This window comes from Raphanus sativus, unplaced genomic scaffold, assembly GCF_000801105.2.
Source record: "Raphanus sativus cultivar WK10039 unplaced genomic scaffold, ASM80110v3 Scaffold0350, whole genome shotgun sequence".
Taxonomy (NCBI): domain Eukaryota; kingdom Viridiplantae; phylum Streptophyta; class Magnoliopsida; order Brassicales; family Brassicaceae; genus Raphanus; species Raphanus sativus.
Window position 1 is genome coordinate 1 of NW_026615670.1, and position 19,372 is coordinate 19,372.

The following is a 19,372-nucleotide window of genomic DNA, read 5'->3' on the forward strand; positions in this document are numbered from 1 at the left end:
TAACTGGGAGCAACAACAGCCTACTGGATCAGCTACTACAGTCTTCTGAGAGAAGCAGTTTTCGAATGAAAGATATGGGGCCTTTGAGCTACTTCCTTGGTATACAAGCACAATTCACACCTACGGGATTGTTCTGTGAACCAAGAGAAGTTATGCAAACGGATTTACTTGAAGCTGCTGGCATGATGTGAAATTGTGCACCTATGCCTACTCCTCTACCTTTACAGTTAGATCGAAGTGCCTCACCAAGGACGAGGTTGTTCTCAGAACCGAAATACTTCAGAAGCTTGGCAGGGCAAGCTTCAATATCTCACTTTGACTCGCCCTGATATTCAATATTTGCGGGTGAATCTTGTGTGTCAAAAGATGCATCAACCAACTTGTCTCAGACTTTCACCTGTTAAAGCGAATACTCAGGTATCTAAAGGGAACACTGGCAATGGGTTTAACACTAGAGTCCGATTCAGACACTCAAGTCCGTGCATACTGCGACAGTGACTGGGGAGGCTGTCATGACACACGCAGATCGACAGGCGGCTTTTGTACATTTCTGGCACAAACTTGATCTCCTGGTCAGCAAAAGAAACAAGATTCAGTTTGCAAGATCTTCAACAGAGGCTGAGTACCGAACACTATCTGATACTGCAGCAGAATTGGCCTGGATCAGTCTGATGCTTAAGCAGATTGGAGTTCCTCATCAGGACGCTGCAGAGATTTATTGTGATAACTTGTCTGCTGTACATCTTACAGCAAATCCGGTTCTTCACAAGAAGTCGAAACACTTCATGACACACTATCATTTTTGCGAGAGAAAAAGGTGGCTGATGGTTCTTCATTGTGTATCATGTTCCTGCAGCTCAGCAAATAGCTGATATATTCACCAAGAGCTTACCTCAACAGAGCTTCTTTGATCTTCGTTACAAACTCGGAGTTGACTTGCCACCCACCTCGAGTTTGCGCGGGGGTATTAAGCCCAACAGGGCTTCTCTCACAAGACCCACAGACAAGACACTGGGCTTTCCTCACATCAAGCCCAAACAGACTGTGACAAAAGGACAAAGCTCTGCAACGGTAACTAAAGCAGTCAACAGAGTAAAACAAGAAGACAAGCGCACGGTTATGCAACCGTACCAAACGCAGCTCAGCAATAGGTTTCAAGCACTGCAAGTTGAGGATGAATAGCTGTCAGAGCCAGGTGTCTCCGACACCTGTATTACATCTAGATTGTTCCTTTCACTTGTATAAATAAGAGCATAGAGCTCATTGTAAAGATCAAGTTATGAATGCATAAACTTCAGTAATATTCAGTAAAGTTAATCTCTTTCGAGTTTCCTGATACTACCTTAGTTGATCTCCACCAGAGGTTTCGATAGTAAACTCGTGATTATCGGTGCCATGCGATGCGTCAACTACCGAAATACTCTTCCTCGTCGTGTTCTCATCTCGGGCGATATTGCTGTAAAGTTTTCAACGTTGACAAAGAAGTCACCGCCGTCTCTGGCTCCTCTTTGGGCGTAAGACGGCAACTCATGAGTGCTCTGAAGAACATCACTATCGAAGCCATGCGTCTCCGACGTCGTAGGGTTGCTTTTGCTAGCTTGTAGTTACGTATCTAATCAATTTATAAGTGCAAAGACACACAGACAAACATATATACTTGCGGTTGGTTCAGTGTGTGTATGTTAGTCTTAAACCACGATCGTTGAATGCTGAAACAAGAGAGGCCAACGTGGAACACACATAAAGAAACTAGTTTTAGTAAGTATTTTTTGATTTACTAAAGTACCATTGCAGGAGAGCCAAGAGGGAGTTTGTAAGTGTGGCATTATGGTCTTTTCAACAATATGGTTTAGAGGGTGTGTGGAAGAGAAAAAAAAGAGTTTCTTGAGCAAGAAACAATGAGAGGAGAAGAGATATTCTTATTTGATGTTTGAAAAGGAGCTTTATGAAAATATTGTGATCTAATCCTTTGTCGTACAGGTCAACTATGGTTGAACAAACCTTCTAGATTCTCCTTCCTTTTCGGTAACTTTAGCATTTTGGTCAGTAAACCTGTGTAGAAACTTTTATGTTTCTTAATTTCATATACGTATCTTGGGAAAACTATGTGTGTTTGCCTACATAATATAATTTTATTTCAATAATATTTTGGTATGATATAAATTTTTGTGGAAAAAAAAAATCAATTATTTATTTTCAAATTCTCTGAAGTTTTCGTTTAGGTTGACTGTAGGGAAAACATTACTTATAAAGGCTAACGTAAGCCGAATAGGATCGACTCCGGAAACGGCACCGTTTTACCGAGGGGAAACTAAGTAAACTCGCTAAGGCGAGTCCAAAGGTTTAAGTATTGAGTTGGCGCTCAAAATCCCCAATTCTTTTGGTCGAAATTGGAAACCCTAACTTCTGAATCGAATCGAATCGAATCGAAGATCGTAGTGCTTCTGGATGATAGCTACTCTTTGAATGGGTGGTACGGACGCAAAGGACATTCTGGGGTTGCCGAAGACTCCACTCTCTCTTAAGCCACGAGAAGAAATCGCGACCCCAGAAGGAGTCTCACCAAAACCCCGATGGCATTTCACGCGAGGTGAGAGCTCTAAAACGAGTCGCAACAAGCACCCGCCCTGGAGTCGATTATTAATTTTAAGTCTCGAGCTATCGTCTTTGTTGAAATTTTCAGGTTTATGCGCTTACGGGGGGCGTTGCGCCTCTTATGCCCTCAATTGATGTGTTACCCCACTTTAAGCGACCTCCTCCACCTGATGAGAAGGGTACATTTTTTAAGGACTTTTTTTTTTTTTTTTTTGTTTAAAAAGATGATTCTTGTTGAGTTTGATGACATATGGTAAGTAAGAAGCCTTGTATGTTTCTTTACTTCTCAGGTAGATGGCAATGGCTTCCCATCAAAAGTTCTGCTAGGAAAGATGATTTTGCAGGCTTTTCCATTGGGTAACAAGTTTCCCCTTTTTTTAAGAGCATTTCCTTCTTTCTAATGCTCCTCATTGTGTTTTGTTTTGTCATATCTTTACAGGTTAGAGTGGTTAATGGTGTTCCACCTACAGCTGACTATTCCTTTGCCAAATATAACAAGGTGCTATTTTCTTTTCTTTTCTTTTATTTTTCATGAGTTTCGTTTGAGTTACTTTTACTCTCATCTCTTCCTTTTTGCTTCTTCTCATCTCTTTTCATAATTCCTCTATCTTTTAATGCAGTCAGTTGATATCTTGAAATACACAGACGATGAGTATTGGAGAATCATTTAACGGATCCCGTAAGTGTCTGCTTCACAGTTTTCTTTCTTTTGGTTAGTGTTCACTTGGTTGATTGATTCTGCTCCCAACTTGTAGCTATGGACCAAGGAAGAGACATCTCAGTTGTTTGAACTCTGTGAAAGGTTTGATCTCCGTTTCACTGTCATTGCTGATCGCTTTCTTACCACGGACTGTAGAGGAATTGAAGGATCGTTACTATACTGGTAATGTTTTTCACCATTTTCTTTCTTCTTTGTTTCTGTTTGTTAGATTATACGAGGACTGAGAATTCTCTCTCTTTCTTTTGTAGTAAACTCGGGCTCTGCTGCGTGCTAGAGCTCAGTCTCCAGCAGAGTTGGCAAACCATCCTCTTATGAAGGTCACTTTCCTCTTTTCTGTTTCTTCATACCTAACTTAGTAGAACTATTATGTTCATATATTTTTTGAGCAATATGTACTCGTCGTGTGTGTTATCTTGAGAGAATATTATCTCTGAAAAGCTGGTTTTCAATATATTGGCATAATAGGAGCCTTATGACATTACACGCGATAGAGAGCGCAAACGTGCATTGTCAATGGTCCTGTCCCAGAGTAGACACCAGGAGAAGAAAGATGCTGAGGTCTTTCTCTTTTAATTTTGACTAAAACATGCAACCATAAATATATAAAATACTTCTCTGCTTTCTCTTAACCTCTCTCGTAACTACAGATTCTTGCTGAGGCTAAGAGAATCACAGAGATGCGTTTGGCTGCACGTGTAAGTGTTGTCTTAAATCAGTATACTCACTCGTACTAACTAAATAACAATAGATAAATTTTGCTTACCGTGATTGAAGATGACCTTTTACCTTACGACGCATATTAGAACTCAATCCTCATCATTTTGTCTCTGTAACGATTGGTCTTTCTGGTTGTCCAGCGTGCGGCAGATCTGATGTTGATGTGTCTGGGAATGAGAATGTCGGTCTTGATAAAGCTGATGGAGGTCCAGGGTGTAGTGTATCTCCATCTTCCAATTCTCAGCTTCCTGCAACTGCTGTGGCTCCTTCAACACTAACAATGGCAGATTATACCTCTACTCTTGCTTCTCTGCGCATGGTGAGTGTCCTTTCTTCCTCTCTATCCTTTTTTTTTTCCATTTGAGCCTCCAGTGATCTGATTTCTTTTTGGTGAATCTATCAAATTTCCAGCTTCATGTGTACTTGAGAACCTATGGACTCGAACAAATGGTCCAAGCTGCAAGCTCTGCTGTTGGTCTTCGAACGATCAAACGCGTTGAGCAGACTCTGCAAGATCTTGGGGTTCGTTTTTTTCTTGTTCTGTTTAACTCTGTCTATTTTTCTTCATATCATTTCAATTGACTGGGGAATGAGACTTAGCTAATACCATATATTACTCAATCTGGCTGGCTTCCGCATGTCTTCTACTACTAACTTATGGGGATCTTGGTTTGGTTCTTAGGAGTTTATTTGACTGGAACTGCTTTTAAGATTTGGAAATTGGATTTTTTAGTATATAGATTTCTCTGTTTACAGGTTAATCTAAAGCCAAAGGTTCCCACAAAAACTGTATGTGATGAGCATCTTGAATTACGAAAAGAAATTCTTACACTACTAAACCTTCAGAAGCAGGTAAGTCTTATATAAAGTGTCTTATCTCACATAAATTCACAAATATACATACATCCACCTCTTCTTTTCTAACTAGTTTACTTTTGATGGTCACGTAATTTCAGCTACAGTATAAAGAATCAGAAGGATCATCACACCGTGAAGGGACATATGCCGCAATGCCAGACACTCCAAAGGTAAACATGATAACTTGAATCGCCAAATTATTACTGCAGTTTCATCTTCTTGTGGATAAATATCTCTGATCCTTTTGTATTTTATTGATCAGGATCGTGTTTTCGCATCGGAGCCATTCAGTTTTGGAGGTACACTTCCTTTAATCTTCTTTGTTTCAGAATTGTATCTGCTACTTGGCCATCTCTAAGTTGCAATTTGTGTGTCTGTGTTTAGGAGTTTCAGCTGACAGACCAATCAAGAAGGAACCAAAGCGCAAGGTGATGCAGATGAGAATCTGGTCTTTCTTTTCATATTTGATTTCTCAACATATATATATATAGTAACAATGTGAATCTTTCAGGGTCCTGGAAGACAGGCAGACACTCCTTCACCAGCTCATAAACGGCCTAGAAAATTGAAAGCATCTGATCTCTAAAAATGTTGTCTCGGTGCACTTCTGATTCCCCCTATTTTCATTTGCAAGATTTATTTCAGTCTGAAGCTTTGTACTATTTTCAGTTTCTTTAATTATGTAGAAGAGAATACGAAGTTAATGCGTTAGTAAATTAAAAGTTGAAAACCAATGCAAATCTTATACTCTTTATAGTTCCCGAATCATCTCCCCAAAAATCTGATATATATTCAAATTTGACAATAGTGACAAAGTTTAGGCCCAAAAAGTTTTGGTTATTGGGCTTGTGATCCTTTTAATCTTCACGATAAGAGTTTAAGCGCCAAAAGAAAAGAAAACTAAAATTGAAAAAGAAAAAGAAAAACCTTGGCTTTCCACAGTTAAAGCATGTTTAGATCATTAGTACTTGGAAAGTCTCTTTCTGTCTTCATCATCTTCTCTAGCTAGCTCTAGGGTTTCAGGAGGAAGTGAGAAAGTGGTTGGGTTCGTTTCAGTTTCAGGGGAAAAAGGAAAAAAAAAGCTCGTTTCTTCTTGTTTGGTTTCAACTTCATTTCAGAGTTTTGGAAGTGAAAATGTTGGAAAATCAGGAGAAAGAAGAAGAGGAAAAGTTAGCCATCGCCAAAGACTGTGAAGTAGAAGTCCGCTCTGAAGAAGAAGGCTTCGTAGGTGCTTGGTACAGAGCCATCCTCGAGGACTCTCCGACCAAATCTAGACGCATAAAGCTCCGAGTCCGTTACACGACCTTGCTCAAAAATGACTGCTCAGCTCCTCTCACCGAAGCAGTCCAACAGAGCTTCATCCGTCCTGTCCCGCCTGAGGATCTGTACGACGGCGTCGTTTTCGTTGAAGGTTCAGTGGTTGACGCTGATCTCAAAGATGGGTGGTGGGAAGGCGTGGTGGCTAAAAAATTGGAAGATGAACAGTACTTGGTCTGCTTCGATACTCCACCAGACATACTCCAGTTCAACAGAAAGCAGCTGAGACCTCATCTTGACTGGACCGGCTCCCAATGGGTCCGACCAGAGAACAAGGTAAAGTCTCTTCCTTTTTGCTAAAGTTTCAACCTTCGTGTTTAGATTTTGCATGTGGAGAAAAGTTTTGGACTTTATGAACCCTTACTATCTTTTTTTTTTGGCTTTTGGAAATGAAAAGGAACTGAGCAAGTCACTGTTTAGCTCCGGGACCATGGTTGAAGTGAGCCGTGACATTAGACTGGAAGCTGCTTGGGTCCCTGCAATTGTGGTTACGGAGGTTGAAGCGGGTGTTGTTGTCAAGAGTTGTTACAAGTCTCTGACTTTCAATGCTGAGGAAGTGACCCCAAGCTTCGCGGTTGATGTACGCAAGGTCAGGCCTGTACCTCCACCGTCTTCTGTTGAAGAGTACATCTTGTCAGCTCCTGTTGACGCGTTTAATGGTTCGGCATGGCGTCGATGTGTGGTGACAGCAATTCGTACTGATAAAAGCTACCAAGTGAGTTTTGTGGGCACAAAAGAGAAGGATGTGTTCAAGCACTCTGACCTTAGGCCTTCAATGGAGTGGGAGGACGGTGTTTGGCTTCCTAAGGTATTTCCTTCCTTCTTCTTTTTTTTTTTATTCATTCACATTGTGTCCTGTTTGGTTATTTGTGAATTTAAAAGTGATAATAATGTTGAGAGCTTTTACCATTTTTGTTTCCAGAAAAAGCTTGAAAAGGATACTCCTCCTTCAGACGGCCAAAAGAAGAGATACTTAAGTGAAATCAATGCGTTGAGCAGACCCAAAAAGCTCAAGGTAATCCGCTCTTGTGGTGCCACTAAGCCTGGAGGAAGTGCTACTGTAACTCCTAAGCATGTCAGACAATCCCCGGTTCATGGAGAAGCCACTGAGGGTGAAACTGAACTCCATGAGACTGTAGCTGTGAGTTACAGATATTAACCCCCCCCTTGTGTGTTAATTCTTTTTGGCTGCTTCCTAGTTCTGATTGTTATTGTTTACTAATGATTAGGTAAAGAAATCTGGAAATCAAATGGCTGGTGCTGCTGCTACGCCAGTCACAACCATACCAATAGGTAATCGAGATCTTCTTGTAGCTACAAAAATCTGATGGATTTCTCTTGCATTATCTGCAAATTGGTCAATGCATTTTTCTCTGTTTCCAGAAAAAGAATCTGCTCCACCTGTGACCTCAGTGATAAAGGCAACACCGTTCAGAACACCAGATGCTGAAACTCAAGTAATGACAACCCCTAAGAAGACCCTTCATCCAATGAGTGTGCAAACTGGAGAGAAGGTAGAGAGTTAAATTCATTGGTTTACTTTTTTCCTTATCTTTGTGGGGATGGTTCAGCTTTTGTGGTCTAATACTTTTTTTTTTATAATTCAGACGGCTGAAGAGCATAACAACAAAGGAATCAGTCACGACTCAAACCTTGAAGATTATACTGGTATTTCTATAATATATTGTATTTTATTTCCTACTGAATCCTAATCCTGTGATTAACTTAACGTGAGCCTTGCTGCAATGGTTCAGCAGAAGAGGCTTTGATCGCTGATACAAATGACAAGGATGATTATGATCAGCCCCTCTCTGCATGGATCCAAGGAGGAAAATCATCTAATGATTCTGACAAATCTAAGAGTAAGACACTTTGTGTGTAATTCCTCCACTACATTAGATGTGTCCCTTTTGAACAGAATGCTAATGAAAGTTGTCTACTTAATTTTCTGTGTTTGCAGTGATGTATCCAACAGAGTTATCAACTCCTGATAAAACCACCGGAGCAAGTGAGGATACAACAGTGGTTCTGCCGTTTGTGAAACGCTCACCCGTCTGGAAAGCGATTGAATCAATGGAAGTCTATAAGAAAGCAAAGCAGAATCCTCATTTCACCCCGTTGCTCGGTACAAGAGAAGAGCTCCGTGAAGGGTTAGCAGCTGGTGTGATGGTGAATTTTTCTAGTTTATTAGAGAGAGTAACAGATCTGCACCTTCACACTCCCAAAAGCATACTGGAGGGACTGAAAGAGTGCTTTTACGAGAGTGAGAAGTATGGATTTGATGTTGCTGAGCCGATATCTCGGATTGCAATGCTGGTCTCTCTCGTAGAAGAAAACTTTAGCAGAGAGGATAAGCTAAAAGAAATGGAGAAAGGGAAGGCAGAGGCAGTTAGCAAAGTGGAAAAAGTTAGAGAAGATCTGAGAGATGTTGAGTGCAAGATTCTCGAGCTGCAGAACCAAAAAGGAGACTTGAAAGTGAAGGAGGATGCTGAAGAGAAAAAGATTGCTTATTTACAGATGTGTGCTGAAGAGATTGACAAAAGGTCGCAAGAAGCTGAGCTTAAGTTTCAGGAGATCGTGTCTGCTTCTTGGTGATGCCTCCACCATCAACCTGTTTATGTGAGGTTAGGTTAGAGTTGGAAACAAGAAGAAAAAAAAACTATGATGAGCTGCTCTAAGCTCTCTATCTTTTGCAAATGAAAGCTAGACTAAGTTTAACAAGGAAGAATACTTTTGGTTATGTTAAGGTAGATGATTGATTGAGCTGGTTTTAACTCTACTGTCACTTTTGATGAAAACTATGAAGTTAGTGGGTATTCTGGTGATTATGAATTGCTAATTTGTGGTAAAGAGATTACTCTTCGGGTTACATTACTAATTGGACATTCTAGTTGGTTAATTAGTGGTTTCCTCAACTATATACTAATAAATTTTAGCTGTGATGTTTTTTGGTGACGAATGTTGTTGCATAGAAGCTCAACTACTGTCGTTTTCAAAAAAATATGCTCAGTTTATCCAAGATTCCAAGCATCAGCATACTAAAAATGAAAATTGTTACCTACCTAGTATAGTAACCACGTGATGTATGTATGGTAAATGCAGTGTTATATACAAAACAACTTTACGAAATGAACCACCAAACGTTTTAGTTTCGGAAAATGTCAAAAAGCTTCCGTTACAAACGTCAAATGATGATATACTTTATTTATAAACAAATGAATAAAGTGTGTTTGTAATATGGACGTAATTTCAATTAATGTAAAATAGTAGTTGAAGATTTATGGAAATTTTAACTAACAGCGAACTACAAAACAAGAATTAATTAAATCGACTTTCTTTTGTTTCATTTTTTTTCTTGTCTTCTTTATCAGTCTTTCTGTATCAACAAACTCTTTTTTTTTCGCTAAACACCAAACTCATTTAATATTATAGTATAAACTATAAACTATAAACTAACAACCATATCTCAGCTCCTCAACTTAAATTGTTTCTCTCTGGTCATATCTAAGAGATCCATACACAGAGATATATATTAAAACAAAGCTTCCAGCCAGTGAAAAACAATCCGACCTGATCTAATATTTGCAAACTACTACAATCCTTTCTTACACCAACTAAGATAAGGTCAGTTGCTTAATATTTGCTTTTCTTCAGGTTATTTTCGTGTTCAATTAATTTCTTTTCTGCTTTTCATACTTTAGATCAGTGATGTTGTTGAGTAGAGAACACGAAAATATTTTTAGGTATGAAGATGTCTAGGTTGACTAGAGAACGTTACAAGTTACAACTACATCACTTTCATATTTTTTTTGTTTTCAGAGTTTTTCATAAATTCATAAAGTTCTCCATTCACAAAATTGTGTAGTATTGTAAATAAGATGGTGAAAAGAGGGATAAAGAGAGTGAAGCCATGTGTTCACGTTTAAGGCGTGATTCTTAAACCAGTGAATTAGTTTATGATACATTATTAATTATAAGTTTAGTTGAAGTTAAGCGGCCGGTGAAAATTATGGACACTCGACTTATTTGATTTAATTTATCCTTATTTTTTTCTGAATATGAAATTATTTATCAAATCACAACAGGAGGAAACAAAATTTGTTTCAAATCTGAATGGAGTAGTTGGTACCTTAGGTTGTGATCAAATACATAAAACTTTGGGTTTCTGGTCGGTATGGTTAGGTGGATCGGACCGGTGACAAATAAATGCCATTAATTTACTTTGTGTATAATTATAGAATTAACGTACGGAATACGCAAGCAGATTAATTCATGAAACTTTAGTTCACAATATTGCCTCATTTATATCCCTCATTCTGTATCCAAGTTACTCTTTCAGTGCTTCTCTTACTACATTTAACATTTAGTTCCTAAAATTTTGTACCATTCATCAATCCGGGCAGTGTTATATATCTCATATATATTAACACCGTCTTATTTCATTTATTTTACATAAAGAAAATTAGACTTAGAGATTCTCTTGAAAGAAGGGAGAAAAAAAGAAAAATGAAGTCATTCGCGGCGAAGGTGGAAGATGGAGTGAGAGGAGAAAACGGGAAGCCGTCGGTAGGTCCGGTGTACCGGAATCTTTTGTCGGAAAAAGATTTTCCTCCAATAGATTCTGATATCACCACAGCTTGGGACATTTTCAGGTATATTATTATTAACATAACTGTTATCATCTTTTTCGTCAAAAAAAAAAAAAAACTGTTATCATCTTTTCTATGTGACTATTGTTGATAAAACTCTTTTGGTTTTATCAGTAAATCAGTCGAGAAATTCCCTTACAACAAGATGCTTGGATGGCGTCAAATCGTCGATGAGAAAGTGATCTTTTAAAGTCTTCTTACTAAAACAATATTTGACAAAAATTTACGTGTAAATATTTGTTTATATGTATTTATACGAATAGGTTGGACCGTATATGTGGAAAACTTACAAGGAAGCATACGAAGAAGTTCTGCAGATTGGCTCTGCAATACGGGGTCTTGGAGCTGAGCCTGTGAACATTTTTTACGCAACTCATTATTCTTAGTGTTCTTGGAGATTATTAGTATAAGTTGAAATAAAATAGTTTATGCATATATATGTAGGGGTGTCGAGTGGGGATCTATGGAGTAAATTGTCCTCAGTGGATCATAGCAATGGAGGTCCAGCTCTTTTGATTAAAAATTCTCTTATTTACTTCTTTATATATTTAATGTTTCTTACAAAAACTATACGCATTTTTGTGGGTATATTTAGGCATGTGCGGCTCACACTCTAATCTGTGTACCTCTATATGATACCTTGGGTAGGTTAAATTTTACAGTATTTTATTTTGAAGTGTTGTGGCTCAAAGTTATTGACACCTGAGTCAAACAAAAAATTATTGTTCTGTAGGATCTGGAGCAGTGGATTATATCGTTGATCATGCGGAAATCGATTTTGTATTCGTCCAAGAGACCAAGATTAAAGGGGTTAAAATCTTTGGAAATTAATTTCACTAATAAAGTCATATACATATATATATATATATATATACAAATCTATGTGAATAATAAATCTTGTATGTTATTGATATTTAGCTTCTTGAGCCAGACTGCAAATGTGCTAAACGGCTAAAAGCTATAATTTCCTTCACTAATATAAGCGAGGAACATAACCTCAAGGCTTCAGAAGTTGGAGTCAAAACATACTCTTGGCTCGATTTTCTCCAAATGGTTTGTCTCTTGTTTTATTTTCTAAAATAATACTAGTTATGTAACTTTACGTTGGTACAATACTACAAGTCTACAATCTATATATGAAATGGTCGGACCATTCTTTGAGGTATTTAATAACAGGCACATGTTGAACTAACTTTACGGCATTTGATTTTCGTACATATGCACAGTAATAAATGAATTAAGTCCCACACACACATTTGCATTGATGACTGATGATAAAATATCTTTTTGTTGCTTGATTGAGCAGGGATGTGAGAAATCGGAAGAGACTACCCCGCCTAAGCCGTTTAATATATGCACCATAATGTACACGAGCGGCACGAGTGGTGACCCTAAAGGTGTGGTTTTGACTCATGAAGCTGTGGCAACTTACGTTGTTGGCATGGATCTTTACATGGACCAGTTCCAAGACAAGGTAAGCTATATGAATGAATCGTTTATCTAACAAAACACCAAAAAAACTATTCATGTTTTGGGTGGATGACTTTTATTTCTAGACCGTTTAAATTATCCGTGAACACGAATGGGATATCCTTTTTTCGGAAGTATTCGTGATCCGTGATCCGCCGTTTCGTTTGAGTAATCAATTCTCCAATTTGATTCGATTCAATTCATAGCCACTCGAATATTCAGTGTTCCGTTCATACAAAAAAATTAGATTTTTGAGCGGATATCCGATTTGATCAGTAAAAATAAATAAAAATAAATAAAAATTCTTAAAATAATATTTTATTACAAAAATATTTACTTTTAAATTTTTTAAGATTTAAAAAAATAAATTTAGTAAATAAAAATATTATAAAACTTATACACAGTATACTATTTATATAACTTATGTTTGTAATTCTTTAAATAACAAAAAAAACTTCTTGAATGTTAAAACATTACTAATAGACTAACACCATTCCATTTACAACTATTTATCTTGTGTTTCTGCCTAAATACAAAAGGAATTGCCAGTCAACGTTGTCTTAATCCTCTGTTTTCTTTGGGTGGGTCAAATACAAGCAGATGACACATGAGGATGTGTATCTCTCCTTCTTGCCGCTGGCTCACATTCTTGACCGTATGAATGAGGAATACTTCTTTCGCAAAGGGGCTTCCGTTGGCTATTACCATGGAGTATGTTAATCTCTTGAGAAACACCAACATTCATCAATTATGGATCAAGATAGATAAAGGAATCACTAAGAGACTTGAATATATACATGTTGATGTGTTTTGCCTAGGATTTGAATGTGTTACGTGATGACATTCAAGAACTGAAACCAACTTACCTAGCTGGAGTTCCAAGAGTGTTTGAGAGAATCCACGAGGGTATTCAAAAGGCTCTTCAAGAACTTAACCCGAGAAGGAGACTTATCTTCAATGCTCTCTACAAACAGTAAGCAAATCGTTAACTGCTCTATTTTCTTCTTATTTCTATGCTCTCTAATGATGTAACATTGCAAAACAAATTAATGATGGATGATGCAGCAAGCTTGCATGGTTGAATCGTGGATACTCTCATAGTAAAGCGTCACCCATGGCTGATTTCATAGCCTTCAGAAAGGTTAAAACTCAGTCAAAATAATGGTTTTTTCTTTGTATTATGAGAATTTTGTCTTGTTTTTGGTGATTACATAAACCGACTTTTCGCCGTTTTTTTTATGTTATAGATTAAAGACAAACTAGGAGGTCGAATCCGGTTGCTAGTATCTGGAGGAGCACCTTTGAGCACTGAGATTGAAGAGTTCTTGAGAGTTACTTGTTGTTGCTTTGTGGTCCAAGGCTACGGTATATATATATCATTCTAGGGTTTCTTCTCTATGTTTCTTGTTTATCAAGGAAGGTCAATGGTGATGTGATTGTTTGGATTAGGTCTAACGGAGACGCTTGGAGGAACGGCGATGGGCTTCCCGGACGAGATGTGTATGCTAGGGACAGTCGGTATTCCGGCGGTTTACAACGAGATACGGCTTGAGGAGGTGGCTGAAATGGGCTACGACCCACTTGGTGAAAATCCAGCAGGCGAGATCTGTATAAGAGGAAAATGCCTGTTTTCTGGTTATTACAAGAACCCCGAGCTTACTCAAGAAGTCATGAAAGACGGATGGTTCCATACAGGTGGCTTCTTGTTTGAAACAAAACTTTGACTATTGTTCTTATTCAGGTCTCTAGATTGTTCTTGATGGGTGTTGGTCTTTTTCTTTTACAGGAGATATTGGTGAGATTCAATCAAATGGAGTACTTAAGATAATTGATCGTAAAAAGAATCTTATCAAACTCTCTCAAGGAGAATACGTTGCTCTTGAGAACTTGGAAAATATCTACGGTCAAAACTCTCTTGTCCAAGATGTAAATTTCTCAACTCTGAAATCATGATTTCTTGCAAAGCAAGCAAGCAAGCCGTTTGGGTTTCTCCTCAAATTTCATCAAGTTGTTGTCTGTTTTTATGCGTGGGTTTCTCAGATATGGGTTTATGGAGACAGCTTCAAATCGATGCTTGTCGCGGTGATTGTTCCAAACCAAGAAACCGTAAAACGTTGGGCTAAAGAACTTGGTTTTACTAAACCATTCGAAGAACTATGTTCTCTCTCTGAGTTACAAGAGCACATCATTTCAGAACTGAAGTCCACGGCAGAGAAGAACAAGGTTTGTTTAAACTGGTGTGATTTAATCTTAATCAAATTTCTTTAGTTAAATAGATAAATACTAATAGAAACTAATCATGGATTTGAAAAATATATAATAGCTAAGAAAGTTTGAGTACATCAAAGCAGTGACGGTGGAGACAAAACCTTTCGATGTAGCGAGAGACTTAGTGACTGCAACGCTCAAGAACCGGAGGAACAACCTGCTCAAGTATTATCAGGTTTCAAATTTTCTTTGTTTCACTTTGTATAGATCATTTTTTTAAAAAAAATTAGTTATTTATAGACTAGTCAATATAAATGTGTGCTCCGTTCAGTCATCTAACGTTTCATTATACAGGTACACGTCGAGGAGATGTACCGAAAATTGGCGTCAGAGAAAATCTGAAAGTGTTGCGATGAGGTGTGTGCGCTAATATTGATAATTATGTTATATATAATACCAAAAATTGATAGACATGAGCCTTATGGTTTCTGTAATGAAGATAAAGATGAGAAAACTCCTATATATGTTCGTTTGATACAGTTTAGTACGTCATGCATGTAAGTTGTAACAAGGGTAGTTGATGAAGCAACTTATTCATAAAAGTCTATGGTAGTAGGCATTTGGTTCTCTTTGTTAATGAAACTAAAAAGAAGGGTTAAGGTATTAACAAGTTAATGTCTTATCATATCTCTTGGTAAATATTAAAGCGCAAAGGTTTGTAAGTTATTGCTTCCTTGAACCAGTGGGTCTCTCCAAGTTTGTCTTTTTGTCATATGCTTTTTAGACCATCAAGAGTTTGGTACTTTTGCTTTCGGTTGCAAACGTGACCGTGTTTGGGACAATGATTATGTACCTTCGGTTTGGGATTATCACTCACCGTAAAGGTCAATACAGATTACAGACATACTAAATCCTATGGCATTGCTATGCACTCAGTAGACAAAAAGTAGTATTACCTCATAAGTTTGTTTGTTTTCCTTTTCTGTTTCTGTTTCCTTGTTCTCTATTATTGAACATTTTCACACACACACACACATGTCTGCAAAAATAGCAAAAAGAAGAAAGTATGCATGGTAATTTGCTTTTTACTTTTTGTTCAATTTCTTTGTGGGATTTGTTCTTCTTTTTTACCATTTTCCAACAAGTCTATGCACTTAGGGACTACGTACACAAACTTTGATCGCGTTAACGCTATGATTCACAACCATTAAAAAGACTTTTCCAGTTTGGTGTCAACTATCAAGCAGTGGTGGCTTCACGGTCCAATTTGTTTTTATTTTCCTCAAAATATATTTTACAGAAAAATAATGTTCTTCTTTTTTAGGTACCAATGTTAAATATAGTATTTTAGTTTTCCAGTAAATTAAAAATTTCTTGCCTACTTATGCATGGTTGCATCACTGAATAAAACATCAGTAGGTGACATTACCTTCGGAATATTAGATCTACATCTCCCTCATGAGAACGAAATGATCCGTTTCTTTAAACAATTAATTATACAAAACAGAACCTTAACTAAATACTACATATTACAATACTACATAGAGACTAGTCTTCCTTCAACATATGACACGGGACAACATCTTGAAGAAGTCCATTATCTTTAACCAAACCTCGACTCTTCTTCACACGTTCATCATCACCATATCCATGTGTGTGGCTGTTAAGGTACTGGCCGACTCCTCCAAAACAAGACAAGAGTTCTTGTTGTTGCTGTTGTTGGTGGTAATGGACAAGCTGTTGAAATTGAGGAGATATTACTGTTGATCTCTCCATTGGAAATCCAAAGTTACCACCAAGATTTGAAGCAACTCCTGACGATCCAAAGAACCCTCCAGTGGAAATTGGGCGAGAAGTGAGTGGACTAATGTGTGTGTGTTGACCTTCGTAGGTCGTAACCACAGTGCTTGGATCTCTGAACGATCTCTCCACTCTCTTCTTCACGTTACATGAAGCCGTTGTGCAACGGTAGTAACTCCTACAAAACAAAATACCATCATAAACTTTGGGTTAGCATTTTTGTGTGTTTTATCAATCTCTTTATTTTTTTTTTATTTTTTTGAAACACTATCAATCTCTTTATTTATAAATTAAAAATGCAAAGGAGAAAGTTTTCATTTAGTTTCATGTTTCCTACAAATTATTATAAGGCATGTCCTCAAGCAAACAAGATAGGAAACAAAAAGAATTAAGACATTTTCGGCGTAAGTTTTAATTAGTCTTGTAGTTTGCTTGCTCAGATTGAAGTGAATTGAGTTAATTTTTACCTGGGAAAAGGACTGTTTTTGACAGCTTTCTGACCATACTTTCTCCAGCGATAACCATCTTCGAGATGATCAACCTCGCTCTTTGTCATGAAGGCTACTCTTGCTTCTCTTTGTCTTTTCAAACTATTCTTCTTTGGTTTCAGCCTGTTCATACACAACAAAACATATACATAAGAATGTTTTACTTTTTGCAACCTCTCATTATAAGTACATTCACTTTTAAAGAGACAAAAAAAAAATGAGACTCTTACTGTTTATTAGTATCACTCTTCGTATGTCCCTCTTCTTCTTCTTGGTCTACTCTTTTAGCTTTCTCTTCGTTTACAGCCTCGCTTGATGCCGAAGAAATCGAGGAAGAGTTAGGTGTCGCCGGTGAATTTATCAGCAAATGATCCGAACACAAAGTCTCCACCCTTGACGTCACTGATTTATCTGCAGTCGCGTTTGACAGTGGAGCTTGAAAGATCATTGAATCAGCAGAAGGCAGTTTAACAAACGGTTGCATTTGCGGTTGGAGCGTTTCAAGAAGTAAGGAATGAGGTGAAGCATAGTCCTGAAACTGATGATGTTGCTGAGAACCTAATAGCTCAAATGAATCCCTCTCCGTCCCCATGAAATCTCCTAAATCCCAAACGCTTAGAGACGATGGGTGATAAAAACTAGTAAACTCCATTGCGTTCTTTCCAAGTTTCCCAAGAAAGTAAATAAAAGTTGTAAACACGGTTAACTCGAAACAGAGTATTCGCGCCAAAACAGAGATCGACAAGAAAAGAAAAAATATAAAAGAATACAGAAGAGAGGCGATGAGAAAAGGAGAGAGCGTTTGATGATATTTGGCGTAGAGAAAAGAGGACTGATTATGGTGCAAGGAGGAGTTGTGTTTGTCATTGTGTTGTTTAAATGGAGAGGGCTGGGTTTGATGCTGACCGGCAGTAGCAGGTCGTTATACAACACGAAAATTACAGTAACCGGTCACCGACCAATTTTTTTTCAAAAATTGTAGCCATTGGTCAACGCGTAAGTCCGAGAAAACACACGGTGAAAGCTTTCATACGTCCCGTTTTGACTGGTTCAATAGTTAACCGGTTTTAACGCGCTAGTGTGAACGAGAACGGAAAAAAATAAAAGCGCTGGTGTTTGCATGGGAATATTAGTGTGAACACGAACTTGTCTTTTTCTTTAAAACAAAAAAATTCCTTCATAGTTCTTTAAATAGCTTAAAGATATATCATAGACATATCTCACCGATAAGATGTGTTCTTTTCTGAAGCCAAGATATATTTGTGGACGGTGAGACTGTTGTCCGGGAATATTGATTTCATTCGCAATTGTATAAGCAGTGACATAACCCGAGGATTAAGAAGTCTAAATACAAGTCAAATTTCATAGTACTGTCTCGGTATAATTGTAGACGATGGTGGATTTGTAAATAATAAAGATCGTTTGTTACATCAATTAAAAAAGCCATTTGTGATTGACTCTGCTTTTGATCAGGAAATTAGAAGCACGTACAAATCTAAAAACTCTCTGCAGTTCTAAAGAATTAATAATAATAATAATAATAATTAATAAAATGGTGGACAATATGATATTAGTATCATATTGTATATTATGGAAAAGGCCGAATTTAATGGTGCGTGTTCACATCTTCTTATGTCTTTTTGGAATGTGGATTATGCACACACAAAAAAAAACTGATAAAAGCGTGCAGCACAGCTAATATATTCTTGTACAACTTCGTGTGGTGGAGTTTTTTTTTTTTTTTTTAAAAGGCTTTCTTATAAAATATTTTTGTTTTTTTTTGTTACATAAGAAAAAGCAGAAACAACAAAGAAAACAGGGATTCAGTCTAAGAAAAAATATCCAAATAATTAACGCTCAAAACGTTAGGACTCTAATATAACGTCATTATGTATATTGTACATTTTCCATCTCACGAAACAATATCTAGCAGAATATATATATGATTAATACCTTTTTGGTGTAATATATATGATTAATACTTATCAAGACAAGATTTATGTTGTTAATAGATGTAACATATGAAGCTTAATATTTAGCAAAAAAAAAAACATATGAAGCTTATTTTAAGGTAGAGAGGATCACGTATACGGTGTTCCTGCCTTGTTCGAAATAAACTAAATGAGGGTGTTCCTGCCTTGTTCGAAATAAATTAAATAACTTCTCAAGGTAGAGACTGTAGAGTCATGAATTTATTTCAAAGTTTTCTTTTTGTTATAACCCAAGGTATCTGGACACTACACACTTATTTGCGTTTTCTCTTTACGTTAGCGAATTTGATTAGTAGCACCAATTATTGATGTACTTATATATATATATATATTCAAAATGGCTACTTAATAATTATTTCAAAATTAATAAATTGCTGGGTTCAAAGCAAATCTGGAATATATTAAAGTTAAGGGAACGGATTTATATAACTCCTGCATGCTTCATGAATTTTTTTATTTTTATAACCAGCGGTGATCCCTATGGCACAAAAAGATAAAGGCAAAAGAAAAGTCAGGATTTGAATTTCTCTTTTTGTTTTCTTTACCTATTTTCCAAAC

At 37.2% G+C, this 19,372-nt stretch overlaps 4 protein-coding genes and 1 long non-coding RNA gene across 7 annotated transcripts; 4 read left to right on the forward strand and 1 right to left on the reverse strand.

The window, feature by feature from the left end:
* The first annotated feature begins 2,947 nt into the window (after nucleotides 1-2,947).
* LOC130501959 (uncharacterized) lies at nucleotides 2,948-3,472 on the forward strand. Its single transcript, XR_008939974.1, has 3 exons — nucleotides 2,948-3,094; nucleotides 3,216-3,274; nucleotides 3,351-3,472. It is a non-coding gene; the product is annotated as an uncharacterized LOC130501959 (long non-coding RNA).
* A 357-nt stretch (nucleotides 3,473-3,829) lies between these two features.
* On the forward strand, nucleotides 3,830-5,625 carry LOC130501958 (SWR1-complex protein 4-like). Its single transcript, XM_056996772.1, has 9 exons — nucleotides 3,830-3,874; nucleotides 3,964-4,015; nucleotides 4,174-4,352; nucleotides 4,445-4,555; nucleotides 4,790-4,885; nucleotides 4,990-5,061; nucleotides 5,154-5,190; nucleotides 5,276-5,319; nucleotides 5,403-5,625. The coding sequence occupies exons 1-9, from the start codon at nucleotides 3,830-3,832 to the stop codon at nucleotides 5,475-5,477; spliced, it is 711 nt and encodes a 236-aa protein (XP_056852752.1). The 3' UTR covers nucleotides 5,478-5,625.
* A 144-nt stretch (nucleotides 5,626-5,769) lies between these two features.
* On the forward strand, nucleotides 5,770-9,058 carry LOC108855752 (DUF724 domain-containing protein 6). 2 transcript variants are annotated; one of them, XM_018629644.2, is made up of 8 exons: nucleotides 5,770-6,484; nucleotides 6,606-7,016; nucleotides 7,131-7,349; nucleotides 7,438-7,501; nucleotides 7,592-7,722; nucleotides 7,816-7,876; nucleotides 7,963-8,070; nucleotides 8,169-9,058. In XM_018629644.2, the coding sequence occupies exons 1-8, from the start codon at nucleotides 6,026-6,028 to the stop codon at nucleotides 8,801-8,803; spliced, it is 2,088 nt and encodes a 695-aa protein (XP_018485146.2). In that variant the 5' UTR covers nucleotides 5,770-6,025; the 3' UTR covers nucleotides 8,804-9,058. The 2 variants fall into 2 exon arrangements, with proteins under 2 accessions (XP_018485146.2, XP_018485148.2); XM_018629646.2 differs by having other exon boundaries at nucleotides 7,966-8,070.
* Nucleotides 9,059-9,681: 623 nt separating this feature from the next.
* Nucleotides 9,682-15,217, forward strand: LOC108849224 (long chain acyl-CoA synthetase 1). Of its 2 annotated transcripts, XM_018622760.2 has the most exons (18): nucleotides 9,682-9,832; nucleotides 10,667-10,860; nucleotides 10,972-11,035; nucleotides 11,121-11,210; nucleotides 11,302-11,358; nucleotides 11,453-11,501; nucleotides 11,591-11,667; nucleotides 11,776-11,910; nucleotides 12,164-12,331; nucleotides 12,928-13,038; nucleotides 13,146-13,300; nucleotides 13,393-13,468; nucleotides 13,575-13,692; nucleotides 13,777-14,022; nucleotides 14,114-14,253; nucleotides 14,368-14,550; nucleotides 14,651-14,770; nucleotides 14,890-15,217. In XM_018622760.2, the coding sequence occupies exons 2-18, from the start codon at nucleotides 10,715-10,717 to the stop codon at nucleotides 14,935-14,937; spliced, it is 1,983 nt and encodes a 660-aa protein (XP_018478262.1). In that variant the 5' UTR covers nucleotides 9,682-9,832; nucleotides 10,667-10,714; the 3' UTR covers nucleotides 14,938-15,217. The 2 variants fall into 2 exon arrangements, with proteins under 2 accessions (XP_018478262.1, XP_056852749.1); XM_056996769.1 differs by lacking the exon at nucleotides 9,682-9,832 and having other exon boundaries at nucleotides 10,532-10,860.
* Nucleotides 15,218-15,932: 715 nt separating this feature from the next.
* On the reverse strand, nucleotides 15,933-17,681 carry LOC108849451 (WRKY transcription factor 23). The gene is made up of 3 exons (XM_018623006.2): nucleotides 17,054-17,681; nucleotides 16,803-16,946; nucleotides 15,933-16,513 (listed from the first exon to the last, which is right to left on the reverse strand). The coding sequence occupies exons 1-3, from the start codon at nucleotides 17,473-17,475 to the stop codon at nucleotides 16,084-16,086; spliced, it is 996 nt and encodes a 331-aa protein (XP_018478508.1). The 5' UTR covers nucleotides 17,476-17,681; the 3' UTR covers nucleotides 15,933-16,083.
* Between the last annotated feature and the right edge of the window lie 1,691 nt (nucleotides 17,682-19,372).

What these genes read in the sequence shown, in the direction of transcription:
- LOC130501958 (XM_056996772.1), top strand. Translation starts at nt 3,830, where the DNA reads ATGGTCCTGTCCCAGAGTAGACACCAGGAGAAGAAAGATGCTGAG. An exon ending in AGGAGAAGAAAGATGCTGAG is followed by an intron (nt 3,875 to 3,963) that starts GTCTTTCTCTTT and finishes TCGTAACTACAG; the next exon opens with ATTCTTGCTGAGGCTAAGAG. An exon ending in CTCTTGCTTCTCTGCGCATG is followed by an intron (nt 4,353 to 4,444) that starts GTGAGTGTCCTT and finishes TCAAATTTCCAG; the next exon opens with CTTCATGTGTACTTGAGAAC.
- LOC108855752 (XM_018629644.2), top strand. Translation starts at nt 6,026, where the DNA reads ATGTTGGAAAATCAGGAGAAAGAAGAAGAGGAAAAGTTAGCCATCGCC. An exon ending in AACTCCATGAGACTGTAGCT is followed by an intron (nt 7,350 to 7,437) that starts GTGAGTTACAGA and finishes ACTAATGATTAG; the next exon opens with GTAAAGAAATCTGGAAATCA. An exon ending in GTGTGCAAACTGGAGAGAAG is followed by an intron (nt 7,723 to 7,815) that starts GTAGAGAGTTAA and finishes TTTATAATTCAG; the next exon opens with ACGGCTGAAGAGCATAACAA.
- LOC108849224 (XM_018622760.2), top strand. Translation starts at nt 10,715, where the DNA reads ATGAAGTCATTCGCGGCGAAGGTGGAAGATGGAGTGAGAGGAGAAAAC. An exon ending in GGCTCGATTTTCTCCAAATG is followed by an intron (nt 11,911 to 12,163) that starts GTTTGTCTCTTG and finishes TTGATTGAGCAG; the next exon opens with GGATGTGAGAAATCGGAAGA. An exon ending in ACCTGCTCAAGTATTATCAG is followed by an intron (nt 14,771 to 14,889) that starts GTTTCAAATTTT and finishes TTCATTATACAG; the next exon opens with GTACACGTCGAGGAGATGTA.
- LOC108849451 (XM_018623006.2), bottom strand. Translation starts at nt 17,475, where the DNA reads ATGGAGTTTACTAGTTTTTATCACCCATCGTCTCTAAGCGTTTGGGAT. An exon ending in AAGAGTGATACTAATAAACA is followed by an intron (nt 16,947 to 17,053) that starts GTAAGAGTCTCA and finishes GTGTATGAACAG; the next exon opens with GCTGAAACCAAAGAAGAATA. An exon ending in AAAAACAGTCCTTTTCCCAG is followed by an intron (nt 16,514 to 16,802) that starts GTAAAAATTAAC and finishes TTTGTTTTGTAG; the next exon opens with GAGTTACTACCGTTGCACAA.